This window comes from Ranitomeya variabilis, chromosome 5 (genome assembly GCF_051348905.1).
Source record: "Ranitomeya variabilis isolate aRanVar5 chromosome 5, aRanVar5.hap1, whole genome shotgun sequence".
Classification (NCBI taxonomy): domain Eukaryota; kingdom Metazoa; phylum Chordata; class Amphibia; order Anura; family Dendrobatidae; genus Ranitomeya; species Ranitomeya variabilis.
Window position 1 is genome coordinate 605,592,689 of NC_135236.1, and position 20,439 is coordinate 605,613,127.

At 42.4% G+C, this 20,439-nt stretch overlaps 1 protein-coding gene across 5 annotated transcripts in view; it reads right to left on the minus strand.

Annotated features, from left to right (window-relative positions):
- The window catches only part of SPDL1 (spindle apparatus coiled-coil protein 1), a 430,051-nt gene that overhangs the window by 167,108 nt on the left and 242,504 nt on the right, over window positions 1–20,439 (minus strand). For 4 of the 5 annotated variants that reach the window (XM_077266079.1, XM_077266077.1, XM_077266080.1 and 1 more), the window contains one exon: window positions 18,056–18,166. The exons of the other annotated variant lie outside the window; for it this stretch is intronic. In XM_077266079.1, coding sequence (XP_077122194.1) covers window positions 18,056–18,166 — 111 coding nt within the window. The remainder of the gene's footprint in view (window positions 1–18,055; window positions 18,167–20,439) is intronic. 5 annotated transcript variants of the gene reach the window in all.

A 20,439-nucleotide genomic window follows, 5' to 3' on the forward strand; every position in this document is an offset into this window, starting at 1 on the left:
ATAAAAGATTTTTCTGAAAAAAGGCGCAATTTTCGTAAGCAGCAGAAGGAAAGCCGACGGCTTGGGGCAGATGTTTATAACCTGGGATGGGGGTAATACCAATGGCCTTCCCAGACTATTAATATCTGATCACAACTGTATACTAAGCTTTTTCTGGCTATTAAAATGGGAAACCCCACAAAAAACAATGTGGGGTCCCCCTATAATTAAAAACCAACAAAGGCTATGCAAACAGCTGCAGGCTGATATTAATAGCCTAGGAAGGGGACATGGATTCGGCCCCTCCACCCAGACTAAAAACATCAGCTCTCAGCCACCCCACAAAAAAGGCGCATCTTTAAGGTGCGCCAATTCTGGCACTTAGCCTCTCTCTTCCCACTTGCCCTGTAGCGGTGTATATTGCATATACCCTGTAGCGGTGTATATTGCATATATCCTGCATGTCTTCAGTCATTTCAATTCCATCTCAGCAAGCATATGTAATGGTATAGGGTATGTGCACACGTTGCAGATTTGCCTGCGGATTTTTCAGCAGTAAATCCGCAGCTCTTGGCAGAAAACACGTGCGTTTTTGGTGCGTTTTTGAAACCTAAATAAAGATGTATTCTGACCAATGGCTTCGGGGATCAAGGTGATAGTGAGTATGTACTCTATGTTGTATGTACTCTGTTTATATGTACCGCTGTACGGTGCATGTACCGCTGTACGGTGCATGTACCGCTGTACGGTGCATGTACCGCTGTACGGTGCATGTACCGCTGTACGGTGCATGTACCGCTGTACGGTGCATGTACCGCTGTACGGTGCATGTACCGCTGTACGGTGCATGTACCGCTGTACGGTGCATGTACCGCTGTACGGTGCATGTACCGCTGTACGGTGCATGTACTGTTGTACATTGTACGTACCGTTGTATGTACTGTTGTATCCATGCAAGTGCCATCTGATTTTTACAGCAATTTAGAAAGCAAGGTGCACTACCATGACAAAATCTATCATAGAGGTGCTATATCCATTAAGTAAATATTGCAAGGATAAGAGAAAAAAGCACTACTGTATGATATGCACACTATAAATTCAATAACAATGTAATAAGCAAAAACATTATTAACACACCATTACAAACATAAAACATAAGTAAAAGCAATAATTGGATAACCCTAATCCTTTTATATACTAGCAACCCCAAATTATCAACCCTAGGTGTCAATAACAATTGTAATGGGTGAAATATTGTAAATAGAAGCTCCTAAACAAGAACCCTGTAGCCAAAAGGGTCAATATATGGGGCCACAAATCAGGAGTGCTGGAATAGAAACAGAAAATGCAGTGCAATTGGAATGCATAACACCTAAGCTTGTAGCCTAGGGAAAACCAAACAGTCCTAGAACTTGCCTGTGATTCAAACCCAATGTCTGTATTATCCAGTCCACCAATAGATATATGGCAAAATGTTGGCGCACAAATGGTAAGCCCAGACAGCCTATCCGGATAACTCACATCGCGATATGAGTGTAATCCTGATAGGCTGTCCGGGCTTAACATTTGAGCGCCAACATTTTGGCACATATCTATTGGTGGACTGGATAATACAAACATTGGGTTTGAATAGCAGGAGGGGATTGGTGGGTGGTCTCTATGACGACCACTATGCACAGTGTGGATTGGCTCAGTAATATGAGAGGGCTGCCTCTATGATAATGATGTTTTCTCCATTACGTTATTACTCTATAGTACTCTTTACTCTGAAGCTTGTGATATATACTGATATTAATGTATTGATTATGTGAACACTTATATTATGTGTTTTTGTAATGTAAGATGGTGGGCAGTACCTTGATGGTGATTTGTACATGTTTGCATCCACACTATATAAGGCTGCCATTTACTTTGTGTTGTATACTTGATAAAGTCCACTATCTGTCGAAACATTGTATGATGGCAGAATACATTTTTTTCTAGTTTTTCACCTGGATTGGATGTGGTTCCTCATCTTTTTCATTTGGAGGTTTTTATGTCCAATTGGGTCTATGGACTTTGAGCATGCATCCTGATGTTTATATGATGTGCTGTTGGCTGTTTTTTTCTTTAGACTATAACATTTTTAAATCTGTCAAAACACACTTTATCCACTTCAGAGGTTGAGGTCCTCTCTAAGGGACTCAAATTCTGTCCCACACAAAGTTGTAATCCATTTTAACTATTTCTAGATTTAAATCATTTCACTAGGAAACTAACGCTAGCAAGGCATTTTGCACTGAAAAACCGAACACCAGGGTTAAATAAAAATTCTGACACCAGTGAAAGCTACTTTCACATTTGCAGTTAAGTCCGCAGCGTATTGTCCACAACCGCAAACGCATGCAAACGTCTGATAACGCAGCGTTTATTATCCGCATCAGCTTACACATGATGGTAAAAAAATGCAGCGTTTGCATGCATTTTTACATATGTTTGCGCTTTTTATGCGCATGTGTTTGATATTTCCAGGAGGGTGTGTCTTTAATAGGCATGTCTAAATCAGTTCCTGGACATGCGCAGTCCTAAGTACGCAAGCGTATCAAACGCATGCGTACGCAAAGACATGTGTACGCATGCGTTCCCATAGACTGTAATGCGTTTTTTTGCCGCATTCCTTGTGCTAACAACCGCATACGTTTCTAGGCGGCAAATTGACGCCTCTAAAATTACAACATGTAGTGTTTACCGCGCCAAGCTGCATGCGTCGTTAAACGCAACCAATCGCAGACACATGCGTTCCTAATGTTAACCCCTTTCTGACATCTGACGTACTATCCCGTCGAGGTGGGGTGGGCCCGTATGACCACCGACGGGATAGTACGTCATATGCGATCGGCCGCGCTCACGGGGGGAGCGCGGCCGATCGCGGCCGGGTGTCAGCTGCCTATCGCAGCTGACATCTGGCACTATGTGCCAGGAGCGGTCACGGACCGCCCCCGGCACATTAACCCCCGGCACACTGTGATCAAACATGATCGCGGTGTACCGGCGGTACAGGGAAGCATCGCGCAGGGAGGGGGCTCCCTGCGTGCTTCCCTGAGACGATCGGTACAAGGTGATGTGCTCACCTTGTACCGAGCGTTTCCTCCCTGCAGTCCCCGGATCCAAAATGGCCACGGGGCTGCATCCGGGTCAGGAGCAGGCTGCAGCTGTAGCTCTGTAAGCCTGCAGCGATGAGTGAGATCGCCGATCTCACAGAGTGCTATGCAAACTGTAAGATCGGCGATCTGTGATGTCCCCCCCTGGGACAAAGTGAAAAAAAAAATTTCCATATGTGTAAAAAAAAATAAATTAAAAAAAAAAAAAATCCTAAATAAAGAAAAAAATATATATATTATTCCCATAAATACATTTCTTTATCTAAAAAACACTAAAAAAAATAATAAAAGTACACATATTTAGTATTGCCGCGTCCGTAATGACCCAACCTATAAAAACTGTCCCACTAGTTAACCCCTTCAGTTTACACCGTAATTAAAAAAAAAAAATAAAAAAAACGAGCCAAAAAAATACGTACGCTACTTACCTGGTAGCAGTGTTTTTTCAGGAGCCCATGACAGCACAACGAGAGAGGGAATCCGCCCTTCAGGGACAGGAAACCTACAGACATAAAAAGGGCGGTACCCCTCTCCCACGTCAGTTGGTTCCAGAGCATGAGAGGACCACCTTGGTTAGTAACACAGATGCAGCATATAATTATGTACATTTTTATTATATGAGTGAACATGGAAGAGGAAAAACCACGAAAAAAAGTGTTGCATCATCAAAGAAAAGAATAGGGTAGGGAATATAAGGGTGCTGTCATGGGCTCCTGAAAAAACACTGCTACCAGGTAAGTAGCGTACGTATTTATTCAGTCGCCATGACAGCACAACGAGAGACTTTCAGAGAAATAAGAAAGATTAGGGAGGGATAACAGCCTCAAGTACCCTTCTCCCAAACGTAAGGTCTGAGGAACTACCCAGATCTAATCTGTAGTGTTTAAGAAAGGTAGATGGAGAAGACCACGTGGCCGCCTTACATATGTCTTCTATCGATACTTCTGATCTCTCCGCCCATGAAGATGCTACGGCCCGCGTGGAGTGTGCCTTTATACCATCTGGAACTTCGTTGCCACCTGCCGTATAAGCGAGAGAGATCGCCTCCCTGATCCATCTGGCTAAGGTGTTTTTAGATACTCTAAGACCCTTCCTCACTCCCTGATAAGCTACAAACAAGGAGTTATCTTTTTTCCAAACATTCGAAACAGAAATATATTTAAGAAGGCATCTTCTTACATCTAGGGAATGAAATTTACGTTCCTTATCATTGGTAGGATTAGAGCAAAATGAACGTAGGACTACCTCTTGTAATCTATGGAATTTTGAAGCAACTTTTGGAAGATAGAGGGGATCAGGTTTCATGATTACTCTATCCTCCCTAAACTGCATGTATGGTGGATGTCTGGAAAGTGCCTGCAGATTACTAACCCTTCTTGCAGATGTGAGTGCAACCAAAAGGGCTGTTTTGATTGAAAGGATTTTTACAGGGATAGTATCGATAGGCTCGAATGGGGCTTGCGTTAAGGCTGAGAGTACCAGATTTAGGTCCCATGGGACTAACTTTTGTTTTATGATTGGTCTGGACCTAGTCACTGCTTTGAAAAACCTAGAAATCCAGTGATTTCTGGCCAAGTTAAAATTGTATAGCGCCCCCAGAGCCGATACTTGAACTGTGAGAGTACTTGTGGCCAGGCCCATTTCTAGACCTTTCTGTAAAAATTCAAGAATCTGATTTATACATGGTTTTTGGTCAATCTGAGCCCCTGTACTTGATAGAAATTTTCTCCACACCCTAACATAGATATTTGTTGTAGCGGGTTTTGTACTCTTAAGGCGTGTATTTATTAGATCCTGAGAGAATCCCTTCCTCCTTAGTAAAGACCTCTCAAACTCCACGCCGCTAGATGTAAGTTGGCTACTCGTGGATGGAGGATTGGGCCTTGGGAGAGCAGATCTGGCAATTCTGGAAGAATCCACGGTTGGCAGAGAGACATCTTCCTCAGCCAAGGGAACCACACTCTTTTGGGCCAAAATGGGGCTATTAAGATTACCCGGGCCTTGTCCTCCCGAATCTTCCTCAGAACTAATGGAATTAGGTTTAGAGGGGGGAAGGCATAAGCGAGACTGAAGTGCCATGATATCAGAAAAGCGTCTACTGCATATGAGTTGTCTTTTGGATTTAGGGAGCAGAACTGTTGTAATTTTTTTTTCTCTCTGCTGGCAAAAAGGTCTATTTCTGGACAACCCCACATCTGTATGATCTGCTCGAAGATAGCTGGATTCAGCGACCACTCTCCCTGTCTGAGCTTGTTGCGGCTTAGATAGTCGGCTTTGGTATTGAGACTTCCTTTTATATGAAGAGCCGTTAGAAAGAGAAGATGTTCTTCGGCCACCTGAAAAATATGATTTGCGACCTTCATTAACGAACTGGATCACGTACCTCCTTGACGACTAATGTAGGCCACGGTTACCCGGTTGTCCGATAACAGCCTGACGTGTCGACCCTGTAGGGGTATAAGGAACCTATTTAAGGCGTGATCTACGGCCAATAGCTCTTTCAGATTGGAGGATGAGTCCTGCTCAGACTGAGACCATAGCCCCTGAACCCAATCCTCCCCTAAGTGAGCTCCCCATCCCTTAGGGCTGGCATCTGTAGTCAATACTCTAGATACATGATTTATCCAAGGAACGAAGATTTGAAGTGTGTGTCCATCAAACAAGTGAATGCGTAGACTCCGCAGAAAGTGAAAATTTACTATTGAGGTGAGCTCCTAGACGACGGGAATTGTGTAAGACGTCCCATTGTAGTGTTCTGGTGTGGAACTGAGCCCAGAGAACCGCCGGGATACAAGATGGGAGGGAACCCAAGAGAGACATAGCATTTCTAACAGACACTAAGGGATTGTCAATTGCCCTAGTGACTAGATTTTGAATCTAAGCTACTTTTGAATCCGGCAGGCGACATTCCTGTCGACTAGAGTCTATAACAAACCCCAGAAACTCCTGAGATTTTAGAGGCTGTAGACACGATTTCTTAAGGTTGATAATCCAGCCTAGCCTGTGCAATGCCCCCATCACCTTCTCTAGCTGGTCCCTGCAATGTGACTCTGAATGACCCACAATTAGTAGATCATCAAGGTATGGAACTACTAATACGTCCTGTTCATGCAGGTGTGCCATAACTTCCACCATAATTTTTGTGAACACCAGGGGTGCGACAGCGACTCCGAGGGGAAGTGCCTGATATTGAAAATGCTCTACCGTGCCGGCAAGTGAGACCGCCACCCTAAGAAATCTTTGATGATCTACATGTATTGGAACATGGTAGTAGGCATCTTTGAGGTCCAAGACGACCATAAAGCAATGGTTAAAGAGTAATTGTATTGCTGTTTTAACCGATTCCATCTTGAAGGACGGAACCAACAAGAAATTGTTCAGGCCTTTCAAATTAATAATGGTGCGATATGAGCTGTCTGGCTTCTTGATCAGGAATAGAGGAGAATAGAACCCCCTACCTTCCTCTTCTGTAGGGACCCTGATTAGAACCTTCTTCTGTTGAAGTTCCCGGACCTCTGACTCCAGCGCCAACTGTTCTGTAGAGGAGGAACGAACAGGTGTCAACATAAACTTGTCCCGAGGAATATGATGGAAATCGAACCTTAGGCCCTTTTCCACAATGCTCAAAATCCATGGACTGCTTGTGATCTGTACCCAGGCCAGGTAGAAGGCCAAAAGCCTACCCCCCACCTGGTCCGCCCGTCATTGTGTTTTTTTAGAATCTTGTGAAGGATTAAAGATAAATCCTTTACCCCTTCTCCTGTTGCTGTCGTATCTAGTAGACTCCCTGTTAGAATCTGTATATGGCCTTCTGTGGTTAGACTCTATTGTAGTCCCGTCTGTGAAAGGGTCTTCCAAGGAAAGGGAAGCGTTTTTTATTATCTCCCGCTTTCTCTAAAAGCTCATCTAGGACCGGACCGAATAAATGAGCTCCTTCACAGGGAATGCTACACAACTTTGTTCTGGCCTGTAAGTCCCCTGGCCAGCATTTTATCCATAGTGCTCCCCGGGCTGCGTTGGATAATGCTGAGGATCTGGCGGCTAATCTGACTGAGTCTGCTGATGCGTCTGAAAGGAAAGCTGCAGCATCCTGGATTATAGGCATAGAGGATAATATTTCAGTCCTGGGAACTTTATCCTTGAGCTGATCTTCAAGGTGACCTAACCACACCATCAAGGACCGAGCCGTACAGGTGGCTGCTATAGCCGGTCTCAAGGATCCAGCCGAAGTCTCCCAGGCCCCTTTAAGGAAGAAATCAGCTTTCCTATCTAATGGGTCCTTTAGGTTCCCCAAATCATCGAAGGGAAGAGATGTTTTCTTGCACACCTTGGCGACTGCCGCATCTAGCTTCGGGACCTTATCCCATGAGGATGAAGCTTCCTCCTCGAAAGGATATCTCCTTTTAAATGCTGGCGGAAGTGACCCCTTTCTCTCGGGTTTCTTCCACTCTTTTGAGATTAATGTCTTAATTTTGTCCACCACTGGAAAGGCCCTTTGGGACTTCCGCTCTATACCTCTGAACATAACGTCCTGAATAGAGCACTCCGACTGGGTGTCCTCTATCCCCATTGTACTGTTGACCGCTTTAACCAGATGGTTAACTCTATCAAGGGACAAACAAGCTCGACCAGATTCCATATCCTCAGAGGAGGAAGAAGACGGAAGGGACCCTGAGCTGAGCTCCCCCGAGTCCGAACCCACTTCTGAAACAGGGGATGACTTCCCAATTTCCGTTACACGAGACCTGGACCTCACAGAACTTCGGACTTCTTGTCTGACCATCTTTCTTATTGTAGAGGTCAGATCAGGAGCCTCTTCCTCTAGCAATTGTTGAACACAGGATTTACACTATCTTTTTACGTGCCTATCCGGAAGCGGCTCCGCACATTCGGCACACTGCCTATGTTTGGCCTTAGTTACACACTTTCTCCCCTAATAAGGAGAGAGGGAATATAAGCGGAACAATGATCAATAACTGAACATTCACGTAGATCACTTACCCCGCGAGCAATGAGTGGTACCGTATTTGGGGGGTCCTTCGTAGCCGACAAACTTTTACGGCCTGAGGACTTTGATGATCGGGACTCCTTAGCTCCACCAGCACGACTATCATTAGAACGTCGCTGGGAGCTCCTCAAAGGCTTTTCTGCCTGAGGCTGCTCTAGTGGCTGCTGTTGCTCACCGCTCTGCGTTGTTCCTTCCGGCGACTCCATAATGGATGGACGGTCAGGAACACGCTGTGGCCCACGTGCACGGCTTAAATCCCCCTGGGTACCGCCCCCAGCCGGGGGTCAGCAGGGAAACACTCCAGGTGCCGCTGATCGGACCTGCCGATTGGTTCCGGTCCACCACTCGAGCCGCGTCCTAGTGCCGGAGACCCCGAGGTCCAACCCCCTTCCAAGACGCCGGGCGCCGCCATTAGCCGGGAAGAAAGCGATACCGCGCATGCCCGGCCGCGTCATCCACCTGCGGACAAGGACGGCCCCACTCCCCAGCCGATGCCGGCACCAGCGCAGGTGGCGGCAGACCCCAGGCCCCAGCAGACACGGCCCTATGAGAACCTCATACTCACCAGGCGCGGACACCGCAGAAGCCAGCTCATTCACACCAGAGCTGCTTCCTCCTGCTGCCACCTACACGAACAGTCCCCCTGCCGTGTGGTGCCTCCATTCTCCTGACCAGGCCGAGGTGGGGGACCCCCGCTACCTGTACCGGTCTGTCAGGAGTGGGACCTTCATTCTTCGACCTTCTTCACGAGGCCTGTCTGAAGAGGTTCCGCTGTCAGGGACAGGAAACCAACTGACGTGGGAGAGAGGTACCGCCCTTTTTATGTCTGTAGGTTTCCTGTCCCTGAAGGGCGGATTCCCTCTCTCATTGTGCTGTCATGGCGACTGAATAAAACAACACTTTATTATCATACCGCCGAACAAAAAGTGGAATAACACGCAATCAAAAAGACGGATATAAATAACCATGGTACCGCTGAAAACGTCATCTTGTCCTGCAAAAAACGAGCCGTCATACAGCATCATCAGTGAAAAAATAAAAAAAGTTGTAGTCCTCAGAATAAAGCGATGCCAAAATAATTATTTTTTCTATAAAATAGCTTTTATCGTATAAAAGCGACAAAACATAAAAAAATGATATAAATGTGATATCGCTGTAATCGTACTGACCCGAAGAATAAAACGGCTTTATCAATTTTACCAAACGTGGAACGGTATAAACGCCTCCCCCAAAAGAAATTCATGAATAGCTGGTTTTTGGTCATTCTGCCTCACAAAAATCGGAATAAAAAGTGATCAAAAACTGTCACGTGTCCGAAAATGTTACCAATAAGAACGTTAACTCGTCCCGCAAAAAACAAGACCTCACATGACTCTGTGACCAAAATATGGAAAAATTATAGCTCAAAATGTTGTAACGCAAAAAATATTTTTTGCAATAAAAAGCGTCTTTCAGTGTGTGACAGCTGCCAATCATAAAAATCAGCTAAAAAACCAGCTATAAAAGTAAATCAAACCCCCCTTCATCACCCCCTTAGTTAGCGAAAAATAAAAAAATTAAAAAAATATATTTATTTCCATATTCACATTAGGGCTAGGGTTAGAGCTAAGGTAAGGGCTAGGGTTGGGGCTAAAGTTAGGGTTAGGGTTGGGGCTAAAGTTAGGGTTAGGGTTGGGGCTAAAGTTAGGGTTAGGGTTGGGGCTAAAGTTAGGGTTAGGGTTTGGATTACATTTACGGTTGGGATTAGGGTTAGGATTAGAGTTAGGGGTGTGTCATTGTTAGGGGTGTGGTTAGGGTTACCGTTGGGATTAGGGTTAGGGGTGTGTTTGGATTAGGGTTTCAGGTAGAATTGGGGGGTTTCCACTGTTTAGCCACATCAGGGGCTCTCCAAACGCGACATGGCATCTGATCTCAATTCCAGCCAATTCTGCGTTGAAAAAGGAAAACAGTGCTCCTTCCCTTCCGAGCTTTACCGTGCGCCCAAACAGGGGTTTACCCCAACATATGGGGTATCAGCGTGCTCGGGACAAATTGGACAACAACTTTTGGGGTCTAAGTTCTCTTGTTATCCTTGGGAAAATACAAATTTGGGGGGCTAAAAATCATTTTTGTGTGAAAAAAAAGATTTTTTATTTTCACGGCTCTGCGTTGTTAACTGTAGTGAAACACTTGTGGGATCAAAGTTCTCACAACACATCTAGATAAGTTCCTTGGGAGGTCTAATTTCCAATATGGGGTCACTTGTGGGGGGTTTCTACTGTTTGGGTACATCAGGGGCTCTGCAAATGCAACGTGACGCCTGCAGACCAATCCATCTAAGTCTGCATTCCAAATGGCGCTCCTTCCCTTCCGAGCTCTGCCATGCGCCCAAACAGTGGTTCCCCCTCACATATGGGGTATCAGCGTACTCAGGACAAATTGGACAACAACGTGTGGTGTCCAATTTATCCTGTTACCCTTGTGAAAATACAAAACTGGGGGCTAAAAAATCATTTTTCTGAAAAAAAAAATAATTTTTATTTTCACGGCTCTGCATTATAAACTGTAGGGAAACACTTGGGGGTTCAAAGCTCTCAAAACACATCTAGATAAGTTCCTTAGGGGGGTCTACTTTCCAAAATGGTGTCACTTGTGGGGGGTTTCAATGTTTAGGCACATCAGGGGCTCTCCAAACGCAACATGGCGTCCCATCTCAATTCCAGTCAATTTTGCATTGAAAAGTCAAATGGTGCTCCTTTCCTTCCGAGCTCTGCCATGCGCCCAAACAGTAGTTTACCCCCACATATTGGGTATCAGTGTACTCATGACAAATTGTACAACAACTTTTGGGGTCCATTTTCTCCTGGTACCCTTGGTAAAATAAAACAAATTGGAGCTGAAATAAATTTTGTGTAAAAAATTTTTAAATGTTCATTTTTATTTAAACATTCCAAAAATTCCTGTGAAACACCTGAAGGGTTAATAAATTTATTGAATGTGGTTTTAAGCACCTTGAGGGGTGCAGTTTTTAGAATGGTGTCACACTTGGGTATTTCTATCATATAGACCCCTCAAAATGACTTCAAATGAGATGTGGTCCCTAAAAAAAAATGGTGTTGTAAAAATGAGAAATTGCTGGTCAACTTTTAACCCTTATAACTCCCTAACAAAAAAAATTTTGGTTCCAAAATTGTGCTGATGTAAAGTAGACATGTGGGAAATGTTACTTATTAAGTATTTTGCGTGACATATCTCTGTGATTTAAGGGCATAAAAATTCAAACTTGGAAAATTGCTAAATTTTCTAAATTTTTGCCAAATTTCCGATTTTTTCACAAATAAACGCAAGTTATATCGAATAAATGTTACCACTAACATGAAGTACAATATGTCAAGAGAAAACACTGTCAGAATGGCCAAGATCCGTTGAAGCGTTCCAGAGTTATAACCTCATGAAGGGACAGTGGTCAGAATTGTAAAAATTGGCCTGGTCATTAACGTGCAAACCACCCTTGGGGGTGAAGGGGTTAAAGATAGGAAAACACAACGCATGCGGAAAATTGCGGCTCAAACGCTGCGGACACAACCGCAAATGTGAAACCGGCCTTAGAAAACCAGGAGGAATTTTTACATTAGGAGGCGACCCCCTCCTCCTGTGTTGGCCCCCTTAAAAATAGTCTGGGTGAAGTGGTGGATGAGGATGAGGAAAAAGCCAATATGCTAAATGACTTTTTTTCATCAGTATTTACACAAGAAAATTCCATGGCAGACAATAAAATCAGTGATAACAAAAATTCCCCATTAAGTGTCACCTGCTTAACCCAGCAGGAAGTACGGCGGCGTCTAAAAATCACTAAAATTGACAAATCTCTGGGCCCGGATGGGATACACCCCCGAGTACTGCAGGAATTAAGTACAGTCATTGATAGACCATTATTTTTAATCTTTAAAGACTCCATAGTAACATGGTCTGTACCACAGGACTGGCGTATAGCAAATGTGGTGCCAATATTCAGAAAGGGGACAAAAACTGAACTCGGAAATTATAGGCCAATAAGCTTAACCTCTACTGTGGGTAAAATCCTGGAGGGTTTTCTAAGAGATGCTATACTGGAGTATCTGAAGAGGAATAACCGCATGACCCAGTATCAGCACGGGTTTACTAGGGACCGTTCATGTCAGACAAATTTGATCAGCTTCTATGAAGAGGTAAGTTCTGGACTGGACCAAGGGAACCCAGTAGATGTAGTGTATATGGACTTTTCAAAAGCTTTTGATACGGTGCCACACAAAAGGTTGATACATGAAATTAGAATAATGGGGATAGAGGAAAATATGTGTAAGTGGGTTTAGAGCTGGCTCAGGGATAGGAAACAAAGGGTGGTTATTAATAAACCACACTCGGACTGGGTCGTGGTTAGCAGTGGGTTACCACAGGGGTCAGTATTGGGCCCTCTTCTTTTTAACATATTTATTAATGACCTTGTAGGGGGCATTCAGAGTAGAATTTCAATATTTGCATTTGACACTAAACTCAGCAGGGTAATCAATACAGGGGAGGACAATTTTATATTACAGGATGATTTATGTAAACTAGAAGCTTGGGCTGATAAATGGCAAATGAGCTTTAATGGGGATAAATGTAAGGTTATGCACTTGCTTAGAAGTAATAGATGTATAACTATGTGCCTAATTCTAAAACTCTGGGCAAAACTGTCAATGAAAAAGACCTGGGTGTATGGGTGGATGACAAACTCATATTCAGTGGCCAGTGTCAGGCAGCTGCCACAAAGCCAAATAAAATAATGGGATGTATTAAAAGAGGCATAGATGATCATGAGGAGAACATAATTTTACCTCTATACAAGTCACTAGTTCGACCACACTTAGAATACTGTGCACAGTTCTGGTCTCCGGTGTATAAGAAAGACATAGCTGAACTAGAGCAGGTGCAGAGTAGAGCGACCAAGGTTATTAGAGGACTGAGGGGTCTGCAATAACAAGATAGGTTATTACACTTGGGGATATTTAGTTTGGAAAAACGAAGACTAAGGGGTGATCTTATTTTAATGTATAAATATATGAGGGGACAGTACAAAGACCTTTCTGATGATCTTTATAATCATAGACCTGAGACGGGGACAAGGGGGCATCCTCTACGTCTGGAGGAAAGAAGGTTTAAGCATAATAACAGACGCGGATTCTTTACTGTAAGAGCAGTGAGACTATGGAACTCTCTGCCGTATGATGTTGTAATGAGTGATTCATTACTTAAATTTAAGAGGGGACTGGATGCCTTTCTTGACAAGTATAATGTTACAGGGTATATACACTAGATTCCTTGATAGGGCGTTGATCCAGGGAACTAGTCTGACAGCCGTATGTGGAGTCGGGAAGGAATTTTTTTCCCCAATGTGGAGCTTACTCTTTGCCACATGGGTTTTTTTTGCCTTCCTCTGGATCAACATGTTACGGCATGTTAGGTTAGGCTATTGTTTGAACTAGATGGACTTAAAGTCTTCCTTCAACCTGAATAACTATAACTATGTGACTCCTAAATCCTCCTTTAACCCAGTGCATCACAGAGGCAATTATATTGAAACCATTTTTTGCCCTGGTACCTGCAGATTTCAGAGAGATCAATAATGGGAATAAAAGAAAAATAAAAAAAGACAGATTATATGAGAATATTAACCCCACAGAAAGAAAAGCTCTAGTCTCTCAAAAAGAACCAAAAACATATTAGAGAGACTGATGGTGGTGGAGTGGTTATACAAGATTTGGAGGATTATTTAAAAGAGTTAGACAGAATTCTTTCTGATAATAAATATTATGAGAAATGAACATCTGACTCTTCAGCACAATTTACAACTGATTATCATTGTTTAATTAATGAAACCTCTGCGAAGGGGATACTGAATAAAAAGTAAAAACTTTTTTAACAAATAAAAATCCAAACAGAGCTTTTTATTATCATCTTCCAAAAGTCCATAAAGATCAAAAAACAAACACCAGGTCAACCCGTCATACCTGGGATTGAGTCGCTTACTGCCAACCTGTCGCATTATATAGATCTGTTTTAACAAGATCTAGTGATTGCTTTACCGTCATACCTACAGGATTCTGGCCATCTTACCCAACTTTGTAAAGATATCAAATTGCAGGAAGGGGATCTCTTTATTACTCTTGAGGTAGTGGGGCTCTATTGTAACATTGACCACACCCTAGGTTTAACATCTGCTGAATATTATTTGAGAGAGAAAGGAAATCTTCCTGCAAGACAAAGATTTCCTATTAAAAGGACTTGATTTTAGACTTAAACACAATGTTTTTTAATTTCAGGATTCATTGTACCTTCAGAAGCTCGGCACTGCAATGGGGACTCGGGTCGCGCAAAGTTTAGCTAATCTTTTTATGGGGCGATTTCAGTCATCAGTTTTATCAGATCCAGTTTTTAAAGAAAATATTTTGCTATAAAAAAGGTACATAGATGAACTAGTTATATTCTGGCGTGGCACTTTTGAAAAAGCAAGGGAATTAATTGTTAATCGTAATGATTGGGGGATTTCTTTTGTTAATAACGATAAAATTACGTATTTAGATTTAGATATCTCTCATGAAGACAATAAGATTGTTACAAAAACAATTTTTTTAAAAAGTGGATAGCAACGGTTACTTAGATTTCACAAGTGCACATTAGGCCAAATGATTTTGGGATAAAAAAATACCCACAGAAACTAATAAATTTTGTTTTTGAAAAAAATCTCAGTAAAACACAATGGGAATGTTTGGTGAATAATGAACAGGAACCAAAAGAGGGGGGTGAAATTGTAGAGAAAAAAGATCTAAAAAAAAAACCTGGAAAAAAAAAAAATCTGTTGTTTTAAGTTAATCACAGGTTTTAATAAAGGAAACAAGCTCATCAGGAGTATTTTAAATAAACACTGGCATTTGCTATGAAAGGATTCTTTTTAAAAAAAATATTCTACCAAATCAGCCTGGTATCACTTTTAGGAGGGGTTGTACAATTAAAAACCTAATAGCTCCCATTAATGCAGGAGTATACAAATGCAGATCAAAAAATTGCAGCACCTGCACTATTATTCAGCACGGAGCAAAATCAATAACATCTAACAGCACAGGAGAAATTTATGTTAACCCCCGAAAGCTTTTTTCGTTTTTCACTCCCCTTCTTTCCAGAGCCATAACTTTTTTATTTTTCTGCCAATATGGCCATGTGAGGGCTTATTTTTTGCGGGGTGGGTTGTACTTTTGAAAGATAACATTGGTTTTACCATGTCGTGTAACAGAAAACGGGAAAAAAATTCTAAGCGTGATGAAATTGCAAAAAAAAAAAAAAAAAGTGAAATCCCACACTTTTTTTGTTTGGCTTCTTTGCTTGGTTCACTAAATGCTAAAAGTGACCTGCCATTAAGATTCTCTAGGTCATTACGAATTCATATACACCAAACATGTCTAGGTTCTCTTATCTAAGTGGTAAAAAAAAATTCCAAAGTTAGCTAAAAAAATAAAAAAAAATGTAAAAAAAAAAAAATTGTGCAATTTTCCGATACCCGTAGCGTCTCCATTTTTCGTGATCTGGGGTCAGGTGAGAGCTTATTTTGTGCGTGCTGAGCTGAAGTCTTTAATTATATCAAATTTGTGCAGATACGTTCTTTTGTTCGCCCGTTATTGCATTTTAATGAAATGTCGCAACGACCAAAAAAAAATGTCATTTTGGCATTTTGATGTTTTTTTCTCATTACGCCATTTAGCAATCAGGTTGATTTTTTTTTATTGATAGATCGGGCGATTCTGAACGCGGCCATACCAAATATGTGTAGGTTTGATTTTTTTTATCGTTTTATTTTGATTGGGGAAAAGGGGGGTGATTTGAACTTTTTTTTTTATATATATATTTTTAAAACACTTTTTCTTTTACATTTTGGCATGGTTCAATAGCCTCCATGGGAGGCTACAAACATCCACTTCTCGATCGCCTCTGCTACATAGAGGTGATGCACAGATCACCTCTATGCAGCAGAATTACAGGCTTGCTATGAGCGCCGACCACAGGGTGGTAGCAATCTGCCATCAACACCATAGAAGTCTCGAGGAGATCTCTGGTTGTGATGGCAATGCACCACTGACCCCCGATCACGTGACGGTGGTCAGCAGTGCGCGTACTTATGCACGCGCGACCGGCAGAGCTTGTTAAATGCCGCTGTCAGAGTTTGACAGAGGCATTTAAATAGTTAATGGGCGCGAGCGGATTGCGATTCCGCTTGCGCCCATTTCGGGCATTGCCGATAATGGGACAGTAGTCTCATCAGACGATGCATGTGTTCAATAGTAAAAAAAAAAAAAAAAAACATGCAGCATATAGGTACACACTCACCAAACACCTAGTTTTCTATGCCTTCGATCTCCTGTAACAAAAAATAAACCAATAGTATGCTCCCTGTTCCGCCGTAATACATTTAATAATGTGTCCTATGACGATCTCCTGTGTAGAACAGTGACATCAGGAGATGTCACTGTTCTACAAGGTCCTCCGGCAATACAGTTAGCAGAGGTAATCCTCTGCGTTGTATCCCTCCGCCGCTGGGAGAGAGGTCACCTGAGTTATTTCATGCGGTCACCGGCAACACTGGCGTGAGAAAATTCTCACGCAGCGATGCCGCAAAGTGAGAGCCTGAACTCTGGTAACCTCTTCAGTGATGCACTGCAGGAGCCATTACCTCCTGTCAGTCAGTGCATCGTGGGAGGCCCTGAAGAGCGGTCACATCTGCTGATGTGACTGCTCTATAGGGGAGATCGTCATGGGACACTCGTTAGTACTACATCGGAACAGGGAGCATTTGTATTGGTTTATTTTATTTATTTTTTTGCAGGAGATCGAGGGCGCCACATGGATTAGCAGTACAATAAATATGGGGAAAATGTGTTTAGTGTTTTATTTCATTAAAATACTTTATTCTGGCTGTGTTTATTTAACCCTTTAACAACTATGGGATTAGTAATGGATTATTGACACCTCACCATTACCAAGCTGGCTTGATCTCATCTTACAATACAAAGGTGACATCAACCCCACAACTATTACCCCATATGCCACCACTACATGGCAGTGGGAAGAGAGAGGCTAAGTGACGGAATTGGCACATCTCAGAGATTTGCCTGTGGATTTTTCTGCATGGATTCTTCCTCTTTTGGCAGAAATCTCAGGTTAAAATCTGAGCGGATTTGATGCGGATTTTCATGCGTTTTTTCCCATGCGGATTTGTATGAGTTTTATGAGCATGAACACCAAGTTTCCTTGCTCTGGTGTCCCGGACGTTGTCATGACGACATCGGGTCACCATGGCAACATCGGGACCCTGCGTCACACAGCGGGTTCTCCGATGCAAAGGTTGTCAACCCTGCGCCGGTTCCGGAATGCTGCGATCATGATTGCAGTATTTCGAGGGTTAAAGTGCCGGTAGTGAACACTCCTAGCTCCGGGTGCCAGCTGTCAGAATTAGCTGACACCCGGCAGCGATCAGCCATGATCCCACAGTGATCGCAGCCGATCGCTGAGACGTACTATTCCATCCATGGTCAAATTGGCCCGGGTCACATGGACGGAATAGTACGTCTGATCTCAGAAAGGGGTTTAAGGAAATCAATGACTGTTCAAATCCAGCATGCCTTTGCTTCGTTTGAAAAGTGTTTATGTGCTGATATTATATCTGTGGCATGGTCAAACAGTTCGCTGCACCTTTCTACCTACTTGTTTCTATCCATTTGTTCCTGTGAAGCCAGAGCTTTTCATCCATGACTAGGGGAGAATAAGGAAGTAGGGAAGGTGCAGTTAACAGTTAGGCCATGGTAAGGGTGCACTGAGCAGCTGTACTTGGTTTGAACATTTATTTTGTGCTGACAGACTGCCATTAATGTTTCAACTATACCTTCATTCGGTGCATTTGCTGTCTGGAGAAAGCATGCTGTTTCTGAAGTGAATGGTACTGAACTTTCATACCGATCAGTTTGCGTTCCATTTCGGCTCTACGGTCTTCCACCTGAAAGATACAAAGTACATGTCAGCACCACCACTTGGGTCTTGCATTTCTATTTTGAAAAACATTTTTAAAGTACAGTCATGTGTCTTCTGCTTCAGCTTATTTAGAAGCAATTATAAAATGTACAGATGTAAATAATAATTTGAAGTCGTTAGCCACTTAATATTTGTAGTGCAGCTTTCTTAACCCCTTAGGCTAGGTTCACATTTGCGCTTGTGTGCGCAGCGTATCATCTGCATAAGCAAAAGCATGCAAATGCATGTGTACACAGCTTACGCACCACGCAAAAAAACCACATATGTGCATGCGTTCGTAGGCTTTTTTTACTGCATTTGCATTTATGTGCATGCGTTTGACATTTCAAGGAGGGCTTGTCTCAATGGGCGTGTTCCTGGATATGTGCAGTCTGAAATACACAAGCGCATCTAACGCATGTGTTCCCATAGACAGTAATGTGTTTTTTAACGCACTCATCCACATGAGCATGCCTGCGCATATTTGACATTTTTGACGCCTCCAAAAAATGCAACATGTTGCGTTCACCGGACCCCGCCTCACACCGCGAAACACATACGTGTGCAAAAGCATGTGAGCGCATGTTCACGCGTACACCATGTTAAATAGATGTATGCATGAGGCATGCGGATGTATGCGGATCAAACGCTACGCGCACAGACACAAATGTGAAACCAGCCTTAGTGACGGAGGCAATTTTTTTAAATCTGACCAGTGTCACTTTATGTGGTAACTCTGGAACGCTTCAGCAAATTCCAGTGATTGAGATTGTTTTTTCATGACACATTATACTGTTAAATTTAGGTCGATATGTTTTGTATTTATAAAAAATATCAGAAATGAGAAAAATGTAAAAAATTAGCAATTTTCAAACTTTGAATGATTATCCCTTTAATCCAGATAAGTCATGCCACAGCAAAACATTAATAAACAACATTTCCCTCATGTCTGCTTTACATCAGCACCATTTGTAAAATGTTCTTTTATTTTATTAGAATTTTAGGAGGTTTAAAAAAAAGTGGCAGAATGTTTTCATTTTTTCCAGGAAATTAACAAAAATTAATTTTTTTAGGAACTTATCCATGTTTGAAGTGCCTTTATGGGTCCAATATATTGGGAACCCCCAAAAGTTATACCATTTTAAAAACAGAACCCTCTGACATATTGAAAACGGCTGTCAGGTAGTTTATTAACCCTTCAGGTGCTTTTCAGTAATTAATGCAAAGTGGCATGACAAATGAAAATGTGTATTTTTACCAACATGTTTTACTAACGTCTGAACAAATTACTACAGCCGTCAGACACTAAGGCTGCTATTTGGTCGTGATTTGGTCCACACTCTGCTAACTATTTATAATGATGTAGTCACTATTGACAGTAGCATCTAAGGGGTTAAACAGATTTGGACGGTGCACACACTGATCCTGACTGATGCAGCAATTTGTCAGCTATAGTGCACAACAGACAGCTGTTGGATTGTCACCAGTATGGGGGGAGGTTATTCTTTTCTATCTCAGATCAGTTAAAAGATGTATTGGCGGTCATTAAGGGGTTAAATTTACCAGCACTTCTATCCATAAAATGGAAGCTGATGGAGAAGCATGTGTCCAGGCCTGTCCATCAGCCTCCCTCCAATAGAAAAGCAGCTTTCCCATGTGAGACATTTTACAATTGGAGGAGGCTGATTGACAGGTCTGGTAACGTGCTTCCCCAGCAGGTATTAAATGATCAAAAGTGCTGGCTGGTTTGTTAGGAAAGCTGGAACAACAAGAGAAAATGGCAAACCTCTTTATGAATTCTATTAATGAGAATATATATTTTACTTTTTACACTGGTCACTAAGGCTGCTTTTACACATCAGTTTTTTTGCCATCAGTCTTAACCCCTTTACCCAAAGGGTGGTTTGCACATTAATGACCAGGCCAATTTTTACAATTCTGACCACTGTCCCTTTATGAGGTTATAACTCTGGAACGCTTCCAACGGATCCCGGTGATTCTGACAATGCTTTCTCGTGACATATTGTACTTCATGACAGTGGTAAAATTTCTTTAATATTACCTGCGTTTATTTGTGAAAAAACAGAAATTTGGCGAAAATTTTGAGTTTCTATGCCCTTAAATCACAGAGATATGTCACACAAAATACTTAAGTAACATTTCCCACGTGTACTTTACATCAGCATAATTTTGGAACCAACATTTTTTTTGTTAGGGAGTTATAAGGGGTTAAAAGTTGACCAGCAATTTCTCATTTTT